The 22106-nt window shown below is 33.9% G+C and overlaps 1 protein-coding gene across 1 annotated transcript; it reads left to right on the top strand.

Annotated features, from left to right (window-relative positions):
• The first annotated feature begins 5783 nt into the window (after positions 1 to 5783).
• Positions 5784 to 20122, top strand: LOC129224845 (uncharacterized). The gene is made up of 2 exons (XM_054859392.1): positions 5784 to 5910; positions 19521 to 20122. The coding sequence occupies exons 1-2, from the start codon at positions 5784 to 5786 to the stop codon at positions 20120 to 20122; spliced, it is 729 nt and encodes a 242-aa protein (XP_054715367.1).
• Positions 20123 to 22106: the final 1984 nt, after the last annotated feature.

Below are 22106 nucleotides of genomic sequence, written 5' to 3'. Positions count from 1 at the left end.
ATGTCTAGGAAAAGACTAATAGAGCGGTGATTTTTCCGTAAACCTTCGGTAATATGATTGGTAACTCTTAAGAGTTGATGTTTAGTTGAATGTTTATTTCGAAAACCAAATTGATAATTTGGAATCAAATTATGCTCGTCAAGGTATGAGTTGATTCTTGCTAAAAGAATTTTTTCAAAAATTTTTGAGAGTAAATTTAGCAGGCTAATTGGCCTATAATTTTGGGGGAAGCTTGGATTCGAGTTAGGTTTGGGGATTGGTGCGATTATAGCATTTTTTACAAATGTTCGGGAAGTATCCTAAAATTATGCAGAGGTTGAAAATTTGCGTAATATAAATGAGTATGTTAATCGGGAGGTTTTTTAAGATCAGGTTGTTAATTCCGTCTTCACCTGGGCTTTTGTTGTTCTTCAGTTTTTTGATCTCGGCAGTTACGTCATCAAGGGAGATACCACAGCCTTCTATATATCAGGCCTACGCGCTGTATTGCGCAATCGATGTCACGTGACCTCAAGGAGGCTTTGAGCGGGAAAACCCCTTTAGTTCAAACAGTGTTGTGGACTTCAAGTAGCTGCTCGTTGCAGATGAAATATTGTATTTCATCTTACAACTTTAGTATCAAATAGCAAAGTAATATTTATTTCAAATGTGTGAATACGTTATCAACTGTCTTTATGGAGACTTGAAATGATGTTTTCTTTTTTGCTCTTTGTATTTGACTGTGCTAAATCGTTACGTTTCGTCAAGTTTACATTATAAGCCGTTGGGATACTTTGGTGGTGAAAATTTAACGTATCAAATGTTTAACATCTCCAAATATGTTTGAAGCTATTATTGTTGGATTAAAAAATGTTAAGAAGGTAAGTGTGGTTACCAATGGTTATTTTTAAGCAGAATTGATAACAAAAATAAATACAGTAAAATCCCTCCTAACGGATACCCCTCCTATGTGGACAGTATTTAATTTCTCGGTTCTAAAGTAAAATTAAAAGGTATTAAACCTTTGTCATGCGGACACCCCTCTATTGCGAACAAAAATTTTTGTCTTGTTAGTGTCCGTATTAGAGGAGTTTTACTGTACTTGTTAAATAATATTTTAAGGATTTTTTACTTGTAAGGGACGAATTTTTATGTATGTTTTTTCATGCTACATATTTTTATCACTTTCGATTTTAATGACGAAGCTTTTTTGCCCTCAATTTGTGTAATGATTATTTTTTGTAACTATTGTTTCAAGGAACTTTTTAACATGAATTGGCTGAAGAGTGCTGTTTAATATATACATTAGATCGCGGTTCATTAAAAAGAGCAACTGTTTTAACTTTTAAAGCAGTTTCTATTTCTGTAAGGTACTGTACTCTATTATTGAAAGGTACACATTTTTATTTATGTTTTTTTTTTTTTCATGTAATACACATTTATTACTTTCGATTTTAATGACGAAGCTTTTTGCACTCACTTTGGTAAATGATTATTTTTTGTAACTAAAATTTCAAGGAGCTTTTTAATATGAATTATCTGAAGAGTGCAGTTTAATAGATACATGAAATCGTGACTTTTGAAAAACACCAACTTTTTCTTTTAAACCCAGCTTGTATTTGTATAAATGTACTTTAAAATGTTGTGGATTTTTTTTTTTTTTTTTTTTTTTGGAGGAATTCATAGCAAATGAAAATGAATTAAAGCTTTTAACAACTATTAGCGAGCCATGCATTAGAAATGTGGTACATGACCATTACAAGCTTAGCTCTCACACCATTTTCTTGATTTTGAGAAAAATTATGCAAACGATTTATAACATACTGTTAAATAACTTCTCCAAAAAAAAAAAAAAAATCTCACAGATAACTCATGATAAATCTAATTATATTTTTTACTCTGAAATATATGCATCAGTATTGTCCTTTAATACCAATTGTTTAGTTTGTTTCTATTGTTCAGATGTTTTGTAATTATTATTGGGTATTGGAGTGATTTTTCTCTCAAAAATGTATACTGTTTCTTTTGATTGTAACAGTTAGAAATATGGCTAAATATTGGTTTATTTTATTCCATCTTATTTTTTTTTTCATTTGTCTGTATTTTTATCAAAGGAAATCAATACTACTGTAAATCATTCGTGTGAAAAATGCAAAATATTTATTAGTTTATGAATAAGAAATATGCACTTCCCGTTTGTCTTCCCCATCTGTCTTAATCATTTTACAATTTACATTAAGCAAAATTTATTTCGTACTTTCTTTTGCATTATGATTTGAAGTTGATGTGTATTTTCTTTTTACCCATTAAAATTTTCATTTTTATTCATTATCTATATATTTATTACGAATATAATATGTAATGTGTCATGCATGAATTTTAATTTAGTTTACTGTTTAAGCAGGGCCGATCCTAGCAGGTGTGCAGAGTGTGCGCCGCACAAGGGCGGCCAAAGAAAGGGGCGGCCGCAGGCCGCATCACATAGTTCTTATAATCAAGCAAAATTCCTCAAGAATTTCTCACAAGATAACTTATAATAAGTAGAATAAATATGCAGATTTTTAAATGTTCAATTTTCAAAGTATGTCGATTTCTACATTCTTATGTGTCTTTCTTCGTAGCATACAAAGTTAAAAAAAAATTAGAATGTTAGGGAACATTGTGTTGGTTCATTGTCCATTAATATCTACTCTTAACACACATGCTTCATTTGGTTGCTAAGTTTGTGACAGAGCTGGTAATTAGGCATGGATACAAGGGAGGGGAAAGTCCCCCTTCTGATGCATGAAATGGTGCCGTCTAAAAGGAGCACCGTTGGCAGCCACTAATGTCTACCCCCCCCCCCCCCATGCTATAGACCTAAACAATGAGGACACATTTTATTTATTAAAAAAAAGCTATACTGATTAGATACTCTTGCAAGCATTTCAAACAACAAAATGTAACAAACTATATGTTTAACAATCGTGGATGCGTGGAGAGAAAGCGGAAAATTACGACTCCCTTGAGAGTAACATATATGAATGACGAACTAAAATGTTGTACTTTTCCCCCTTTACGACAATTTTTCTGATTAAAATCTTGAATGAACTGCCCAGTTTTAGATCAGGTAGGAGGACAGGGCCCTTGACCCGAGAAGCAAATTTAAATGTGACTCCAAAACGAAGATCCAAAAGGATGCCATGACCTCCTTGACGAAACTAAAGAAGGCTTAAAATTGCGTTTCTAGGACTTTACTTTCGGAAAATTTCGCTGGTTGAACCTATGATCTTAAGGACCCAATTAAGTCTCTGATTCACCTCTTCTACCTTAACTCAATCAAACATAGCCTAAAAATGTTGGCTCCAAAATTTAAAACGTGTTTTCAGAGGACAGCCCTTCCTATCATCAAACGTTACATAAAATTGCTTTGACATTTTTCGAAATTTTTGCAGTGGAGGACCCCGAAATCCATTCGCAAACATTACTACCAAAGACAGTCCCAATTAGCGTCTTTAAAGAAGCCCCTAATTCTACCCCCTCTCACTTAACGTATTGAAAAACAAACTAAAATTGCGTTTTTGAAACATCAGTTTCAAGAACTTTTGGGGAAAGACCCCGGATCCCCCTTTTCTTCAACGCAATCACTATATCTGAAAATTTAGTTTTTAGACGGTTCCGTGGAGTCATAGCTTCCTGCCTAAACTAGCCTGAAATTCACTTTAGTTTCAAAAACACAGTTTGTAAGGGCACACTGAACCCCCGCCCGCTCTTAGTCCCATCGTTATCAAACAATGCTTAAATTACGATTTTGGGACTTATATTTCTAAAGAATTCCGGAGGAGAACTGCCAGGCTTATGTAACTTTTTACGGCGCTAGGGCATATCCATCAATCCTCGACGTGAGGTGGACAAAAGTCTATAGTTATATTTTTCAGATATTGATGTTGAAAAATATCCGAAAGATCCGTAGAAGCTTCCCAGTTTTGTTAACGTCACCAAAGATAATATAAAATTGCGATTTTAGAAATATCCGCTTAAGAGCTCCAAAATCCTTCCTTCCCAAAAATAGCCTATAATGGATTTCAGTTCCGAAAAATATTTTGGTTCGGAATATTTTCACGTTTCCCCTATTGTTTTCAAATCTAGCCAAAAACGGGTTTTTGGAAAAATAGTGCCGATAAATTACTGGAGGATACCCGCCAGATCCCCTACCGTCACCAAAGACGGCCTAAATTTGCGTTTTAAAATTATATTTCGAAATCTTTCGATGTGAGACGATTGAATCTCCCTCCCTCTTGCAACGTCAACAAAGGTAACCCAAAATTGCGGGATTAAAATTTCAGTTTCGGAGTTTTTTCGGGAAGAACGCCGATACTTCCTAAACTACGGTCTTAAAAAATAGCTCCAAATTGATTTCAATTTTGAAATTATTTTAGGAAAGAACTGCGACATTACTTTCACCTAAAGTCTCGAAAAAAGTTCCTAAAATTGCGATATTTGGCGTCAATTTCGAAAGTTTCTCCATGCTCCTTGAATATACTTGACTCTTTTTTCCTTGCAACCAAACACAACTAAAGATTAACTAAAAATATTTTTCATACGCCAATTTCGATAATTTTCTTGGAGCAATCCTCCTTCCCTGAACCCCTAACACCTCCCCCTACGCTTCCCCTTCCTCCGTCCCTTCTCTGATGTCACCGAAGAAAGACTATAAAATGCGTTTTTATGACTAGTAAATATTGGTATCTATTACTTTCTTCAAAGATATGAATTGTACCTAAAGAGTTTCTTACTATAAAAAATTTCTTTCTTTTTATAAGATAATTCTTCTGTCCCCCCCCCCCTTTTTTTAATTTCAAACTTGGCACAAAAATTTACATAAAGATTTATATAGACGTTAAAGATTAGTCAAAATATGCAAATTACTCGTGAGGGGCGGCACATTAGGTCTTTGCACACGGGCGGCCGACACCCTAGGATCGGCCCTGTGTTTAAGAACTATTTGTGTCGATATTAAAACTCGAACGATATAAATTTTTAATTTAGAGATGTATCGGAGTATTTCATGTAAAAATTAACTGTTTTTTTTTAATGGATTATAAAAAAAATCTAAATTTTTATTCACGGTAGAGCTATTATGAGATGTAAACAAACCGCCTTCACGGGCGGCCATGTTGAATGAGCGCGCAGGCCTTGTGTTAAGATGGCTGTGGAGATACGTGGGGGGGGGGGGGGGGGAGGAAAAGGTTATCAGTAGAGAAAAAATCCACTTTTTTTCTCCGTGTCTAGTCTCCACAACTCCACTCCCATCCCGACCAACGGAGTCATTCTATCACGAACTTACGACTGTTCTGCAATACTTGGCATTTATCGATTATTTGGCGCTTGCAAACCCTACAATTTCAAGCAACTGATATGTAACGAGTAGATTTGATTCATTTTTACGTGAGAGAAAGATTTTCTCAACTTGACAGATTATTCTTTAAGCCAAATAGAAATTTGGTGATTGATAATCAACCAATGATCTCGCATCTCGGCGGGGAAAACGCAGGGTTTGGCGATTTTTACAAGTTTAGCTCCCGCGTGCGGTTCGGACGAGCGTTTCGAGCGGGTTACCAACACCAACCTTCCTGCCTGCGTAAATATGTACGGGTAGAATGAGCTAATCGAAAGAACATTCGTGGCGAGTTTTCCGCGCGTGCGAACAGGCCGCCATAACTGTATCCGCACTGACTGCTTGTCTGTGTTTTCGTTCTGTGTCTGTGAATTTGGTCGCACGTCCGATTTTACCGCATTGAAGTTCGACATAGAGCCTCAAAAAAATGGAAGTTTTAATATCTGAAATAAAGCAGCGACCGGCCTTATGGGACAGAACAAACAAACTTTATAAAATGCGAGCATTTGTTGAGAAAGGTTGGAAAGAAGTTGCGGAAATCACGGGATTCGAAAGTAACTAATTTCAATTATTTCATCAATGAGATTTTAGAGGGAATTCATTTCAAATTTAAATTTTGCTAACAATTATCCATGTATGTTTAGCCTTTGTTTTATCGTGTGTTTATTAAAATTTTAATTTAACATTTTATTATTCATAATGAATTTATAGTGATTTTTCTTTACCCAACCAAAACAATTTTGCAAGGGAATTTTTACGTTACAAAAATGAAGACGAGAACCAGAAAAGGCAGCACCATCTGTAGGAATGACCCCCCCCCCCCCCCCAAAGTAAAAAGATCCCTCAGAACACCCCCCTAAGAATTTCAATGGTGCAGTCTGTGCCATACCCTCCCCCCCCCTCCACCTGCTCTCTAGGTGCCCCAGGATGGCACCCTTGCCATCTAAAAGTTTGCAGTTGAAAGCAAATAAAAAATAGCTGAAAATATGGAAACACAAAACACAAAGACGCATAAACAGAGATCTTGCTTGGATGGGAAAGAAGGTAATATACAATACACTAAAAAAATTATTTATCATATATATGGAATGTCCCCCCCCCCCTCCCCCGCAGAATGAGAAACCCCAAAATTAGTTCAAAAGCCCTCTTAAATTAACCACAAATGAAAATTGCAATAGTACAGCTTGCACTATGAAGTCCCCTCTCTTTATAGTGGACACCTCTGAATATGCAGACGATAAATTCGCGTCTTATAGTCATTCTTGTAATTTTCGCAAACGCAATTATGGGGTATTTTGTTGACAGGCGATCGAAAAAAGGCGCTGCTTTTAATTTGAAATATATTTAGTGTTTTTTTCTTTTGAGTAATCACGAATTGCTTATTGTTTTCATTTGACCGACCGTTGAATGACGTCCGTCCCCGTTCTTTGATTTTATTTTTCTATGCTGCGTCCATGTGCCTCGGAATCGAATTATTTCTAAACGACCTTCTCGATCTTACACAATCCTTTTAACGCGAAAACAGTATCCAGCACACATCATCCAGCCCCTGACATTTATTGGAATTTTGACATCTTGAATTCAAAGTATAGTAGCAATAAAAGTCAATAGTAGAAACAAGAAACCTAACAAGTAGGGTCTTATCGTAATTCGTAGTTGAGAAAACATAATTTGAGAACTCAAAATCTCAAAATTCAAACTATTTTTTTTTTCTTTTCTTTTCTTTTTTTTTTTTTTTTTTTTTGTTCCACTCATTAATCACAAAACATTTTTTTTTCTTTTTTAACATTCGTTTGATAGTCAAAAAAAAATGGAATCTGAAATAATTGCATGAAATTTTTGAAAAAAACTGAAAATTATAAAATTAAGAAAGATCACCGCCCGCCCCACAGAGTGATCTGTACCCCTCCCCCCCCCCCCAGTGATGATTCTTGAAATGTTTCGTAGTGTCTCCCCTCCCCCCACCCAAAAAAAAACAAAAACCGACCCCCCCCCCCAAAAAAAAAAAAAACCATATGTGCCATGGACTCCGCTTTCCCCCTCCCTCCCTCTCCTACCCTTTGGGAGACCTAAGGGCACCCCTAGAACCAGGCCCGGACTGGCCATAGACTTGACCGGGACATTTCCCGGTGCGCCCTCTCGAAAGGCGCCCTTCTGTTCTTTTCTTATTTTCCAAAACAATGTTTTAGCAATATGGAAATAAATTATGTAGAATCAAGAAGTGATTTTGCATGTGAATATTTTCACATGCAAAAGCAATGTTCTTCTTCTTTATATAAACGTTCCCCTTTATTACCGTCATAAAGGCAATTAGTCCCCCCTCCTTTCGTAAACGGTCTGCTCCCGTTTGTAGCTTATCTTTTGCTCCAAGGTTCATTTGTGAGGACAAAAGCGGACCCATGGTGTTTCCTCAATAAAAAATGGATGTGAGGGTGAAAGTGACAGCACACATATGTATGGTCAAGAATGGTTTGACTTATTGACTGTACTTAAGTTGCTGTCAGAGCGGAGCTAGCATGACTCCCTGTTCTGATAACGATCATGAGTGCAATAGACGCAAATATGATTACAAATAATGTTAATTTTTGAAATCGGCGCATTAAAAATAGTGTTATGTCGAAATAAGCCGCATAAAATCAATATTTTAGTGGATGGATGCACACAATGACAGATGTCGCATTTTTAGTCGCTTCACAAAAAAAAAAAAAAAAAAAAGGACAGGACTGTACGGTAATTTCTAGACTTTTTGAGTCAAGGCGCCCTTTTTGGAACTTGGATTTTTGCATAACGCCCTTCCCAAAATAAAAGTATGACTTGTAACTGACAGTCAAAAATAAATACGAGTCTTGTATCTGCATTGAATAACCCTTATTTATATTGCAGAGGTTCTGCAAAAAATGGAAAAAAGTTTCATGAATAATAAGTCTAAATTAGTTGAGAAAAAAAATAGTAAAATTTCGAAGTGGTCCTAGGAGGACTGCAGGACTTCCCGGGGCACATTTGGGGAATTACTGGACTAAACACAATAAAGATAGCGAAAAGTTTTAACGATAAAACATTTTTCGATTTCAAACTAAGTTTTGTCAGTTAAAATCATAACAAAAGTTAAAGTTCTTTGCCGTTGACAAGTTTTGTGTTCAAAACGTATTCCAGTTTTTGTAACTGGATTTAATTCCTTCAATCTCTTAGTCTTTTTAGCCAGAGGTGTGCACAAAGGGGGTGGGGCATAACCTTTGGCATTGAAATTTTTAGCGGATCACTTAATATTTTTTAAGTCTCATGTTAAAAGTTACGTTTTCGGGGAAGGGGGGGGGGGCGCTGCTTAGCATTTGGATGGAATTCGTCATTGCCCTGGAGGGGGGGGGTATTGTTGCCTTTGTGTAAAAGCTACAGTACTACCTTAAAAATATTTACATTTGAATTTCTGCATAAAATCCTTATAATATTGCATTTTATGCTGCCTTCCTTTAGCCATATCATTTTGGGAAGTTTTTTTAATCTGTGTTTTCCCCCTCATATATGAAGCTCGATACTCCCCCCCTCCCTCCTTGTGTAGGTTATTACTAATAAATTTTGCATCAATGAAACAATACAAATCATTATGAGCGAAACGAAATTTGAGTTTGAAGAAGGAATGCATAACGAGGTCGGAAATAAGTAAAACGCAAAGGTATTACTAGTGGCGTCGCTAAGGGGCGCGGGGGCTGTCAGCTCCGGGTGTGATCTGTATGGGGGGTGACACCCAAAGTGTAATTGCAAGTTTTTGAAAAATAAGAAGCTGAAATGCATTTTCAGGAGTACTAATTTGAAAATTTTCCATTGGGTGGTACCGCCCGAACCACCCCCGATCATGGAATTAATACTACTATACTCAGAATTAGGTTGGTTCATACTGTTTATAGGCATAGTAGTGATCTCTTATACCAACAAACTGAAAACAGATTATCTTTCCATGTGTGTGCGATACGTTTAAAGTAATTATGGGGCCAACAATTTCATATAGACCCCCTTACGTTTTAGATCACTCGACGCCCACATGCGTCTGGGGCAAGTTACATAAAAAGCAGTCATAGTTTTTATTTGTCTTCTGTATATTATTCCACTAAAAACACTTCGTTTTTCGCAAATGCAGTAGTTTCTGAAAATTTTAGGATTTTCATATTTACGTAGATTCTAAACACTTTTTTCTTTTTTCATTATAAAAGGGGGGGGGAGGGGTGATATCACAAATTACCGCTCCGAGTGTCACCATGCTAGGTACGCTACTGGTATTACAAATATTAATGAGTCACTAAAGACTATATTAGAAATAAAATGCGAGAAATATCGGAAACCTTATTCGTTTTCTATCAGCAGTTAGTTATACACATATTAGGAGAGTATATTGCCTACAAGGGCGCCCATATAGGGGGGCAAGTGGGGCTCTAGCCCCTCCCCCCCTCCTTAGAAATGAAAACTTCCTTACTTTTAATACTTTTTTCTTTGCAAAAATGTATAAAAATTCTTTTCCAGCCATTAATGAATACGTTATTAAAAATGTCAAATTTTAATGTCTCTAATCTGAACTGAAATCGGTTTCCGTGGGGAAAATATTCTGCTAAACCATAGGAAAAATTATTTACCCCCCCCCCCCTCCCCACCACTTAAAATATTGCATATGGGCTTCTTTGAATGCTTAAAAAATAAAGAGCACTTTTTATTTCACAGAATAAAAGCTAAAGATTCTAACCATTAAAACATTTTATGAGGGTCTTTTGCAGCATTCTTGTACTGTACAAGAGCTTTTGACTAACTATCTTAATGATAAGTAGAAAAAAAGGAGCATACATGTAGACGCCTTGTAAGATGCGTTTTATGGATAAGGATTTGCGATGCTTGGGGAATCGGGGCAACAGATTTCTGTTGGACAAGGAAGGACAACTATCATAAATTTTATCCAGTTAGACGACAGAGGTACGATTGCTGTTATTGCCGATTTGCATGAATCGAAGAGTCATTTGGATCAGATTTTAGCGTAAGTAAAGTAAACAAGTGATTTTGAAGCTGCAACAAAATTAGATACATCAAGTCAAGGATCTTTTCAACAGTAGATTACTCGTTTCGGTTTTCATTTTCTTTTTATTGCGAAAATATTTTCCTTCATGTATAATCTTAAATTATAGAATTACGATATATGATTCGGAAAAAAACTAATATGATCTGTGAGCTGCGAAATGACAAATAAATGATATTGCAAAATTTTCCACAATACATATAGTTAAAAAAAAAACAAAGTACTTAGTTAAGTTGAAAGATAAAATCTAAGTGACTTATGTTATAAATTGAAAACTACAGTGGTGGACAAAATTATAGACTCAATTTTTTTCTCTTTTGTTTCAATTATAGCATGACTCAGTTTAAATTATTTTCATTGAAGTTAAGATGAATAGTTGAAGAAATAGTTCTAAAATTAGTAAATCTTATCAATTAAGTTAAAAAGCTCATGAAATTAGAAAATTTGCTAATTTCATATTTTATCATTACGTGAAACCTGGACAAAAGTATAAACTCAAAGGCAAAAAATCCAGGATTACGAGAAAGTTTCGTTCGAAAATGTTAATTTAATGCCATAGAATGAATAAATATTGCCATCAGTGATTGCTAACAGTTTTGTTTTTGGAAATTAATGAGAAACATATAAATGCACCGCTGGACAAAATTATAAACTCATTTTTTTTTTCATTTTTTCAATCATAATTGAACTCGGTTAAAAAAGTTTTTGTGCCAGTAAAGATAAATAACTGACTAAATAGTCCTAAGTTCAGTATAACTCATAAAAAATATAAAATAAATAATTTAATTAAAAAAATTCTCAAATTTGAAAACTTAATAACGCATGAAACCTGGACAAAAGTATCAACTCAAAAGTAAGAAACTGTGAAGTTTGGTAGAATTTTATTCAACTACTTAATCATTTAATATCCAAAAATGAACCAATGCTGAATTAAAAAATGACAAACTTACGATACTGCATAAACACAATTATAAGCTGACAAAATTTAAATTTTTTAAGTTTAATTAAGTTACATTTGCAATTATTGTAAAAAAACCAAAGCATAGATTTATGAAAATGTAATTTTGCTATTAACATGGATAAATTGAAAAAAAAAAAAAAAAAAACAATATTTGAAATGTTTTAAAAATTAACACTGCATTAAATCTAGCCATTCGTAAAAACTACTAACTTTTAAAAACGAGTTGGGCCACCATTTTTCTGAATCACTTCGAATATGCGGCTGGGCATAGATATCACAAGAGTTTCCAACGGCTGCTGTGGCATATGGTTCCATGCTGAAAGTATTGCCCTTTTTAATTCCTCTGTGGTTTGGTACTGGTGCCCATCATGATAAACTTTGCGAACCATGGTCCCCCAAAGATTTTCAATCAGATTAAGATCCGGACTACGAGCTGGCCATTTGATAACTTTGATACCCCAGCGCTTGAACCATTCTTTTGTACTTTTCGCTGTGTGTACACTCGCGTTATCTTGCTGAAATAACCAGTTACCTCCAGGAATTAGATGAGCAAAAGGTAAGAGATGATCTTCCAGGATTAATTGGTAATCTTCAGCGTTCTGTCTTCCATTAAGAAACGCCAATCCTGCTTTACCATGCTGAGAGAAACCAGCCCAAACCATTACAGAACCTCCACCAAAGTTTCGGCTAAATATGTGTTGTTCTTTTTTTCTAATGTCATGCCAATAGTATCTTAAGCCATCTGGACCATCCAAGTTGAATTTTTTTTCATCGGACCAAACAACTGTATTCCACATTTTTTTCCATGACATATGTCTCTGTGCAAACTGTAGTCTTTCAGCAATATGCTGAACCTCCAGTTTTGGCTCTGTTTTCATTTTTCTCCACTTCATATTCTGAGCTTGTTGTAGAACTCTTCTAACTGTCCTAGAGCTCACCTTGAGTTTTAAAGTCTTCACAATTTTGCTGGAAGAAGCTCCAGTGTTTGATGCTGTGCGTAAAATATATCTTCGATCTCTCTCAGTTAGTTTCGAATACCTCCCCGTCCTTTTTCTTTTTCCATAACTTGGGGGATCCTTCAGTACGTTTTTTACTGCCCCTTGGGAGCATTTAACTAAATAGGCAATTTGGCGCTGGGTTTTACCGGCATCTCTGTAGGCCACAATTTTTCCTACTTGTTGCTCTGTAAGTTTTAAACCTTGAGGCACTTCAAAACTCAATGAATACCAAAGCACGAAGAACTTAACAACTCGACAGAATGAAAACTTGCACTTAAAAAAGCTCAAATCGTTCTGAACATGAAAACCAGACGATAAAAAGTTTCACTTGAATAATAAAGAAAAATTAATCTGATGATAAAATATCGTCTGAAATGAAAATAAATGTTTTTTATTACTTTTTTTTCAGTGGCATTTTTTTCGTTTGACATAATGATAAAGAAAATAAGCAGTAGCTAATGACAAGAATGTTTTTATTTTATTCTTCAAAAAAAAAGTTAATGATGAGAAAATCCAAAACTTGGAATATACTACACAAGAGCCCTTAAAGTTTATTTATATATTAAAGTTGAGCATTTAAATTGCATTATTTGTTTCATTAAATAAAAAATTTAATTAAACTGGGTGAAGTTATGATTGAAAAAATGAAAAAAGGTCTTGAGTTTATAATTTGGTCCAGCAGTGCATTTAAATGTTTCTCATTAATTTTCAAAAACAAAATATTTAGCAATCACTGATGGCAACATTTATTCGTTCGATAGCTTTAAATCAATGTTTTCGACGAAAATTTTTTTGTAATCCTGAATTTTTTACTTTTGAGTTTATACTTTTGTCCAGGTTTCACGTAATGATAAAATTACGTAATAATATTAATTTTTCATATTCTCTAACTTCATTAACTTTTTAATTTAACTGATGAGTTGTACTAGTTTTAGAACTTTTCTTTTAACCATTCATCTTTACTTTAGTGAAAAAAAGTTAAATTAAGTTAAGCTATGATTAAACCAAAAAAAATATTTTTTTGAGTTTATAATTATGTCCACCACTGTATTATTTTAAACAGTAAAAAATATTAAGATCAAGCGTTTCCCTGAACTATTTTTTTTTTCATTCTCCCTCTCTTTTTAATATGATTGGTTTATTTCATGACGGCTCTTTCTAATTCACGTCAATTTTCTAAAACAAAATTTTACACTCAAAAAGTTTTCGAACTTTAAGACAACAATGCCGTAAAAATGAGTGAAAACGTTTTAAAAATGTTCGTTTGCTATTATGTACTTTTAAAATATAACACTTTGGATAGCGAGAATTTCTGAAACGAATTTTCAGAAACTAGATCCTGTTCTAAGAATGGGGGGAAAATATCAACACGAAACACCCTCCTGTTTTCTTACGCTGCGGAATAAAAAAACTTGTAGTTTTATTTTTACTTCGAAAAAATTAAGGAATTCTTAAATGAAAAAAGGAGGCAAGGGGAAAATTAGACAAGATGGTCAAGAAATTTATTTGTTCTTTTCGATTGAAATCGTTGCGTTTTCTTGCAAAAGTTTTATTAATTAATTAATTAATTTTATTAATTCATTTATTCCCCATAATAGTCACAAACAATAACAGAAATTTTAAAGGTATATCCATACATAAAAAATTATTTCTTAAATAATTTAATTTTCAAGCTTTTCCCAATAGTTGCAGTGTTATCAAAATGATATTATTTATTAGAGGCAATCAGGTGCATTGGATGAGTTAAGAGTTCGATTGGTTGTATATTCTTGCAACTTTGATCCAAGATATTTGCTATGACATTATCATGTTAAAATCATACTAATAATAAATAAATAAATAAATAAATATCGGAATTGGAAAAAAAAATCAGTCTTTAAAAATAGACTTCAAAGACTCTAGATATTACTTATGTTTGATTTATAAAAATATGTATTGCAAATATTAAGCAAAAAACATTACATTTTAACTCATTTTTATGGTAGCAGTTACTGTATAGCATAAATAAGCCGATTTCATTTCAAATGCTTAATTCGTATAAAATTTGACGTTTGAGATGCAAAAAAATAATATTATACATTAAGCACAGAACAAATGAGTAAACATAATTCGATTTTTTTTTTCTGAAATTAATTAATCACTTGTGTCATTTCTTATGTTATATCCGCACTAAATTCTTCATCTTAATTACACTTTATTAATTTTCATTTTTGATAAGTTATAATATTTCTTGACTTACCTAATTTGTAAAATCATGTTTTCCGTTCATGATCGAATGCCTTTCTTGCATTACTATTCATCTTAAAACGTACAATTTTTCTTTTAAACTAGTAATGAGATCTTTAACATCATAACTTGTGAAATTCATTACCACTCGCTCCTATTCTCAAAATAATTGCATAACTAAAATGCTTTTACAAAAGCACCATGCAGAGATGCAAAGATTTTTAACAATGCTATAATGAAATGACATTTTTAATTTATTCTCTTTGAGTTTTGAACTTTAGCACATTAAATAAAGTGAAAAACATTTTTTTAACAGTCTTTGGAAACGGACAACAGTTTCAAATGTGATGTACATCTCTTTTTAATTTTGAACTGCAGAAGCATTTTGTCGAAAGTAACCAACTAGCATATGATATAAATGAAAAATACGAAAAAAAAAAAAAAAAAACTTGGGCATGAACATTGATCGCACAGAGAAAAAAGCTCGTCAGCTAAAGAATCGACAAATTTATGTGACAAAATGACAGCATTATGTTTTAAAACTACAGCAGGTACCAGTGAAAAATATTCAATCAACAACACAAAAAATAATGTATCACGGCAAGAGATGTTGTCTCCTAATGCTATTGAACTAGTGATGATGCATTTCCAGAAGAAAGACGAACAAGCAATGAATTTTCGAAGAAGTGCCTATTGAGAAACATTAAGCAAAACTTCTCATTCTTAGAAATAAGAAAATATCCCCTCCCCCCCCCCCAGCGTTCTTCAAATTTTCAGGGGTTATTTTGGGGGTTTTTCCTCTTTTTTTAGGAAGGGTCTCTTTCTAGGGGGTAATCAGTAATATTTAATAGGGTGTGACTACACTCTTGGGGGAGGGAGGGGGAGGTCTCTCCTACTATTGTTGAACTTGCAAAAAATATGACTTCTCTTTTGGATATTTTCTGTAACAAAAAAAGGGCTTTATTTACTTCTCAATGATTTTTTTATCCCCTTAAAATGTCCGCACTATCTCTTAAATCCTTAGATATTAGTGAGACTAAATTGGCGCCTTTCAACTCGGCTTTCCCGCGCCCTTTTGACCACCCAGTCCGGCCCTGCCTAGAACTGGATATACCACATGTTTGATTGTGAAAACTTCGTCACGAACTTTTTTTTAAATTTTCACAAGAAAGAAGGCAACAAAAATAGATTTGTTCAGTGCTGCCATCTCGCGGTGCTGAATCGTAATATTTCTTCTAATATCTATAAACAGTTTACTGCAGTCAAAACGAAAAACAATAGATAATCAAAAAGAAATAAAAATTACCTCCACTTGATTTTCTTGCATTTTTGTAATAAAATGCTGAAAATTATTTTGAAACAAATATTTTGAAACTGAGACTGAAGTTGCTTTCAAAGGAAAGATTCAAAAAAAAAAAAAATTCTAATTTAAAATATATACTAAATAAAATTGTTGTCTTAAACAGAGTCTTTCGAGATAAGAATTGCAAATTTCAGTTCGAACTAAAATTTAATTTCTTTTCGTGCAAAATCCCGATGCATTTAAAATAAAAAGTTAAATCATTAAAAAATTCATATGGTCTTGGTGATAAATCTAAGAAAATTGCAGAGGTTCTGAGCATGTTCTTAGTTTTGCCCAAGGGCGTAGCTAAGGGGGGGGTTTTGGGGACAAAACCCCCCCCCGAAAAGTTAGTCTCAAAAAAAAAAAGAGAAAGAAGAGAGAAGAGAAAGAAAAAAAAAAGGAAGAAAAGGAAAAAATTCCAAGCGATTATACATACATATATATATATATATATATATATATATATATATATATATTATATATATATATATATATATATATATATATATATATATATATATATATATATATATATATATATATATAAAAGAAGTAACCCCCCCCGAAAGTCGGGTCTAGCTACGCCACTGGTTTTGCCTTTCAAGAACTAGAAGCAAGACTTTTATCGCAAAATCTAAATACAGGTACTCGTAGATTCATCAACTACTGACGAAGAGATGATAGGTTAAATCACAATTAAATGAAATCAAAGTGAGAAAATTGCAAAAGATTTATTTACTTATTGTAATTATTATTCATTTATTTTTCAAATTGGTGGGTTAGGAGTTAGGACTCCAGCCCTTGCCCGGATGTTAATTCTCTCTTTGTGCTAGACTCAGGGCCAGATAAAAGCATGGGGACTGGCCCAGGGCAGGCACGAAACTTGTAACTTAAGTTCTAAAAGTCGAATAATTTCATAGTGCACTATAGCAAGATGTAAATGCAGTGAAATCTCGTTACAACGGTCAAGGGACCCCAAATTTTGTTGTTGTAAGAGATTTCAAGTAATGAAATGGAAATTAAATTGGGACCACAGTTATTTCGTTGAAGCGGATGTTTCGTTGTATTGGTGTTCGTTCTAACGGGATTTCACTGTCCATCAAATTTTAATATCTTTTGCAAATCCTGCAACCTCTCCATTCTAAACAGTGTATTAGCTTTTTCATAACACATTTAACATTGACATTTAAAAATTACACGGGAGATGGTTAACTTATTCAGATATATCTGACTCGGTGATGTCCATTGCGTACTTAATTTAACACCCTAAAGCCGCTGAACAGATACAGTCTGATCAAACATCCGATCAAAAAGTAGAGGGTGGGAATTTAGCATTGCCCTGACTGTACCACGTGGATGCTCCACCACTACGGCCCTCGTCTGCTGGCTGGTATAGTAGAAATGACTCTCCTGTAGAAGGATCAAATACATCGTTTCTCAGACTGTACGCAAGGGCGGATCTAGGATTTCTTCAAGGGAGGGGTGAAACTGCGTTTTTAGAACTTCAATTTTGGAAAAATTGCAGAGTTTCCAAACCCTCTTCTCCTAACGAAATTGAATATCATTTGAAATTGAATGTCTGGAACTGTAGTTTTGAAAAATTGGCAGAGGAAAGAGCTTGAACCTCATTCTTTCCTCTAATAATGTTACCAAACATGGTTTAAAATCGCGTTTTGAAGGCCTCAAGTTCGAAATATTCCAAAACATTTCCAGTTGAGAGTTCCCTTAAATTCTTCACAGATTGTCTAAAAATACTTTTGAAACTTCAATGTCAAAAAATAGAATTAACTAATTCAGAGGTTCAGTGAATCCAGAAGCAACCAAACGTTAGATGAGATGTAGTTTCACGAGACAAAAATAGTTTAAAAAATTATAAATACATTAAAAGGCTCAGAAATTGAGTTGACCAGAGAACTATGTCTTATCCCTACTAGCAAAATTTCTTGCATCAATCTTGACAGATCTTGATATTATACTGACGGCGTCAATATTGACGTGTTTCATACTGCATAAAGCTTGCATAAAGATTAAAAAGCAATATTACAATAACAACACGTATGCAACATTGCATTCATCTTAAAATATCAATATTGATATTATTTTACAATAACAACATTGCATACATGTTGACGCCATCAAGATGTATTGATTTCATGCTGTCGCCGTCAAGGTAATTAGTACACAATAGAACAGGTGGACCTTCGTTGATACTTGCGCATGCGCACAGTTCTTTCTACCCCTCGCATTGCTGGCACATCTTCCTCCTTCGACCTACGATTCAGTCGGTTCAGAGGAGCTGCACGTGGCGTTGGCGTTGCGTTCTTTCGGCTTCGTTAAGTTGGTTGCTTAGTTATTAGTGTGGAATAGTATAGTTTTAGGAATAACTTATGAATGACTGATAACTGCATTTGTTTATTAATATAGTACTAAACAAGTCATATCGCAGACGATGCGCGACCAATGTTAGAAATGGCCGAAAATAACTTTTTTCGTACCTAGACTTTGAAACAAAGGACATGAAGCCCAGAATTTCGTATTATCACTTCAATCTCATCAGTAAGATTGATTTTATTCAATGGTTATTTATGTTATTCTTTAAGATAAATTCATGTGTTTTGTCCATGGGATATTTTCAATGCTGACATCCATTTGGAAATGTACTTTATTATTGTATTTATTTATTTATTTATTATTTTGCTTTCTTTACTCTTAAATGTGTTATAAAAACTTCCGCAATTTTTCCTAACTAGGCATTATATGTCTTTATAATACAATTAGAAGCATGAATTTAAAAAATAAGTCAAGTATTACGCAAAACGAAGAAATTTTCATTTTTTAAATTAACTTGCTAGTACTATTAATACCTTTATATGAATTTCCGATCAGATGTCAGCTTTAAGGAAATATTCTTAGGCTAGAAAACTATCTTGAAGAATAACAGAAATAATTAAAGAATGAAATTTAATTCTCGACTTTAAAGTGAAAATAATACAAATAAATAAATGGATAAAACACCTTGCAAACGTGCTGATTTCATACTGTCATGTCAATGTATCCTGACATTTTCCTGTCATATCAATACGTATGCAATATTACAAAAGCAAGATCATCTTGCCTAGACCTTGATTTCATGCTGTCATGACAACATCTTGATATTATCCTGTCATATCAATACGTATGCAAGATTACAAAAGCAAGATCATCTTGCCTAGACCTTGATTTCATGCTGTCATGACAACATCTTGATATTATCCTGTCATATCAATACGTATGCAATATTACAAAAGCAGCCTATCTTGATATTTTCCTGATATTATGCTGCATACACTTTGTCAGTCAATATTGTGGCAGCCTGCTGACAGTAGGGAGTAACATAACAACATTGGGGTAACATAACAACAAATGGAGTAACATAACAACATTGAGGCAGCATTAATGCAAGATGATTTTTCTTGCATGTCAACCTTTATGCAATACTGAGGCAAGATATTTTGCTTACTGGGATGGATGTCTGTTACTGTTGAAGTCACCCTATACGTTTTATTAATATTTATCAATGAAACTTATTTTCATTATTTTTACAGAGGAAGAAGCGAAGGTAAAATGGAGAAATCTGAGAGACAACTTTCTGAAGGAATTAAAGAAAGCTCCGAAGAAAAACGAAGATGGTACATTTCAATATAGGGGAAAATGGCGATACTTTAATCCAATGTCTTTCCTATTGGAAATTCATCTCCCTACCCTAATAGGAGAGGAAAACGTTCCGAATTCATCCTCCTTGGAAATAGAACCTTTTATACTGGGGGACTTGATTTCCGATATTGACGCCGAGAATACTTCTGTGGAACAAGAAAAGTGTTCAACGAACGATGGGCAACCGGAAATTTTGAGCGTCGAATCTGCTGCAAAGAAACAAAAGATTGAAGAAGCTGATTCAGGAACAACGAAAACGAAGACATTGGAATTGGGGGAAGTAGTTCTTGATGGACATTCTGGCGAAGTTGACTACAGACATCCTGTTGTGGAAGAAGAAGATGCCGATTTGGACTTTTTCAAATCTTTGCTACCATTTATGAGAAAACTGTCGGACTTACAAAAACTCCATGTCCGAAATCAGTTTCAAACCATTCTTATTCGTCAGTTATCCGCCGTTGGTCCTGGACTCGATTCTAGCGAGCTTCAATGAATTCGTTTTGAAAATGTTTCAAATACTATTTACAGTGTTAAATTTGATCAAACTGTGAAATAATTTTTTAAAGTTAAATCTATTTTTATATCTAAACCTGAAAGTCTCTTTATTTGCTTGTTTAAAAGTTTTACATGATATGATTCCTCCCATTCCTAAGATTGAAAAAAAAAAGTCACCAAAAACTCATCTTTCTCGTAAGAAGGTACAGTCTGACCACCGATAGTATGGAAAAATAAACATCCGGTTTAATCGACGGAAATTGACCCATCTATTAGCTTACAGGGGTAGTAGATTGTTGGCTTTTGCCTCTTAGTCAGGCCTGCGGAGCCGGAAGAAAAATGGCTGACTCCGATTCCTGGATTTTGAAACGTCAGACTCCGGCTTTTTATTCAATTTTTTTTTCAAATCCCCCCCCCCCTCATGGGAAGGGGGAGAAACCCCTAAACAGAGATTGAAATATTAATTCCTTTTTATGAAATTTTCGCGTTGTATTTTATTGTAAACCTAAGATGCATACAACGTTAGAAGTTCAATTTGAAAATCAAACTATTCAATAGTTGCGATTTCTAAAGTGAGATTACTTAAAAATCCCATTTTTAAAAAAATTGAAAAGGATTAATTTGCTCTCCAACTCCTTTTGTTTAACAAATAGATGTTGATCTAATCCTGTGCTTTCAATTTTTGAAAACTGTAGCTGAAACTTGAAAAAAAAAAAAAAAAAAACTTTTGTGCTAAATCAAAACAATTTCTTGAGAGGGTTCCACCCCCCCCCCCCCCCCCGCCCTGGGTGAAACTAATCAGGGTAACACCTGAGCTTAATTTCAGAGTTTATAAAAATTGAAATATTTAAATTCTGAAAAATTTCCCCAATGATAAATCTTAAATTTCATCTTAAAAACTTCAACGAAAATACTGCACTATTTTGCGGGGAGAGATCTGGTATATGTACGTCTGGAGCAAATTTTACACCAAATGTGGCGGATACAGCTCTGTACTGATAGCTTTTACTATACCTACATTTCTTGGCTCAATTCTTAATTTTAATTTTATTGCCAGCTTTAGAATTAACCTTCATATGAAAATTTTAGGATTAACTACAATTATTGAGTGTTGTAACCAATAAATTATGAACTGACTTTATTTTGTACTTCTTAGTGATAACCAAGCTTTCTTAGTTAAAATCTTTAGATTTAAAAAATCATTTATACAGATACTCCCGATTATCGGCGGTCGGTTTATCCGCGGTTCGGACTATCCGCGGGTCTTTTCACTATTTTTTTAATTTTTTTTAACGATCATAAATTGTTTTTTAAATCTATGTTTGTGTTACTGTTCGTTTTTAGCTTTTACATATGTATATTTTTTTACATTCAATGTTAGTGGATGGAATGTAGTATTGTTTTTAACTATATAATTTAAATGCATGTGTGAGTGTTATTCCTGTTTTTTAGCTATTGCATACACTAGTATCGTTTTTTACCTGTTATTCTGATTATCCTAGGTTTTCGCTTCGGTAACCGTGCCATCCTATTCCACGGTTAATCGGGAATTTTGTATTTTATCGGATCATTTTGGATTTGCGCTTTCGTACCAACACTTATTTGAATTTACCAAGCACAATCAGAAGTTTCCCGACTTGCTCAAACCCGATATATATACCTTTTACTATTTTATAACTGAGATCGAGGTAAAAGTACATCATTACTTTTATTTGAAAGTGATTACTTAGAAAATGTTACAGAAAGTTCGATAAATAATCAAGCCAGCTGGTTGCCACAATGACAATTATTTTCTTATTAGTAGACTTTTATACATGTAATCAAATAAATTGGTAGTCAGTTTTTTAAATAAGTTGATGTGTGCATCACATCCCTTCCTTTTACTCCAATTTAATGTAATTTCCCCATTATTGGCATTTTTAATGTGATTCAATAGTTTACTCTTTAAATATCACCAACAGTGGCCAAATTGAAACCAAATT

Source organism: Uloborus diversus, chromosome 6 (genome assembly GCF_026930045.1).
Source record: "Uloborus diversus isolate 005 chromosome 6, Udiv.v.3.1, whole genome shotgun sequence".
In the NCBI taxonomy this organism is placed as follows: domain Eukaryota; kingdom Metazoa; phylum Arthropoda; class Arachnida; order Araneae; family Uloboridae; genus Uloborus; species Uloborus diversus.
This window is presented reverse-complemented; position numbering and strand designations above follow the sequence as displayed.

Coding starts and splice junctions, on each gene's coding strand:
- LOC129224845 (XM_054859392.1), top strand. CDS start 5,784: ATGGAAGTTTTAATATCTGAAATAAAGCAGCGACCGGCCTTATGGGAC. Junction 5,911..19,520: donor GGAAATCACGGGATTCGAAA/GTAACTAATTTC, acceptor TTATTTTTACAG/AGGAAGAAGCGAAGGTAAAA.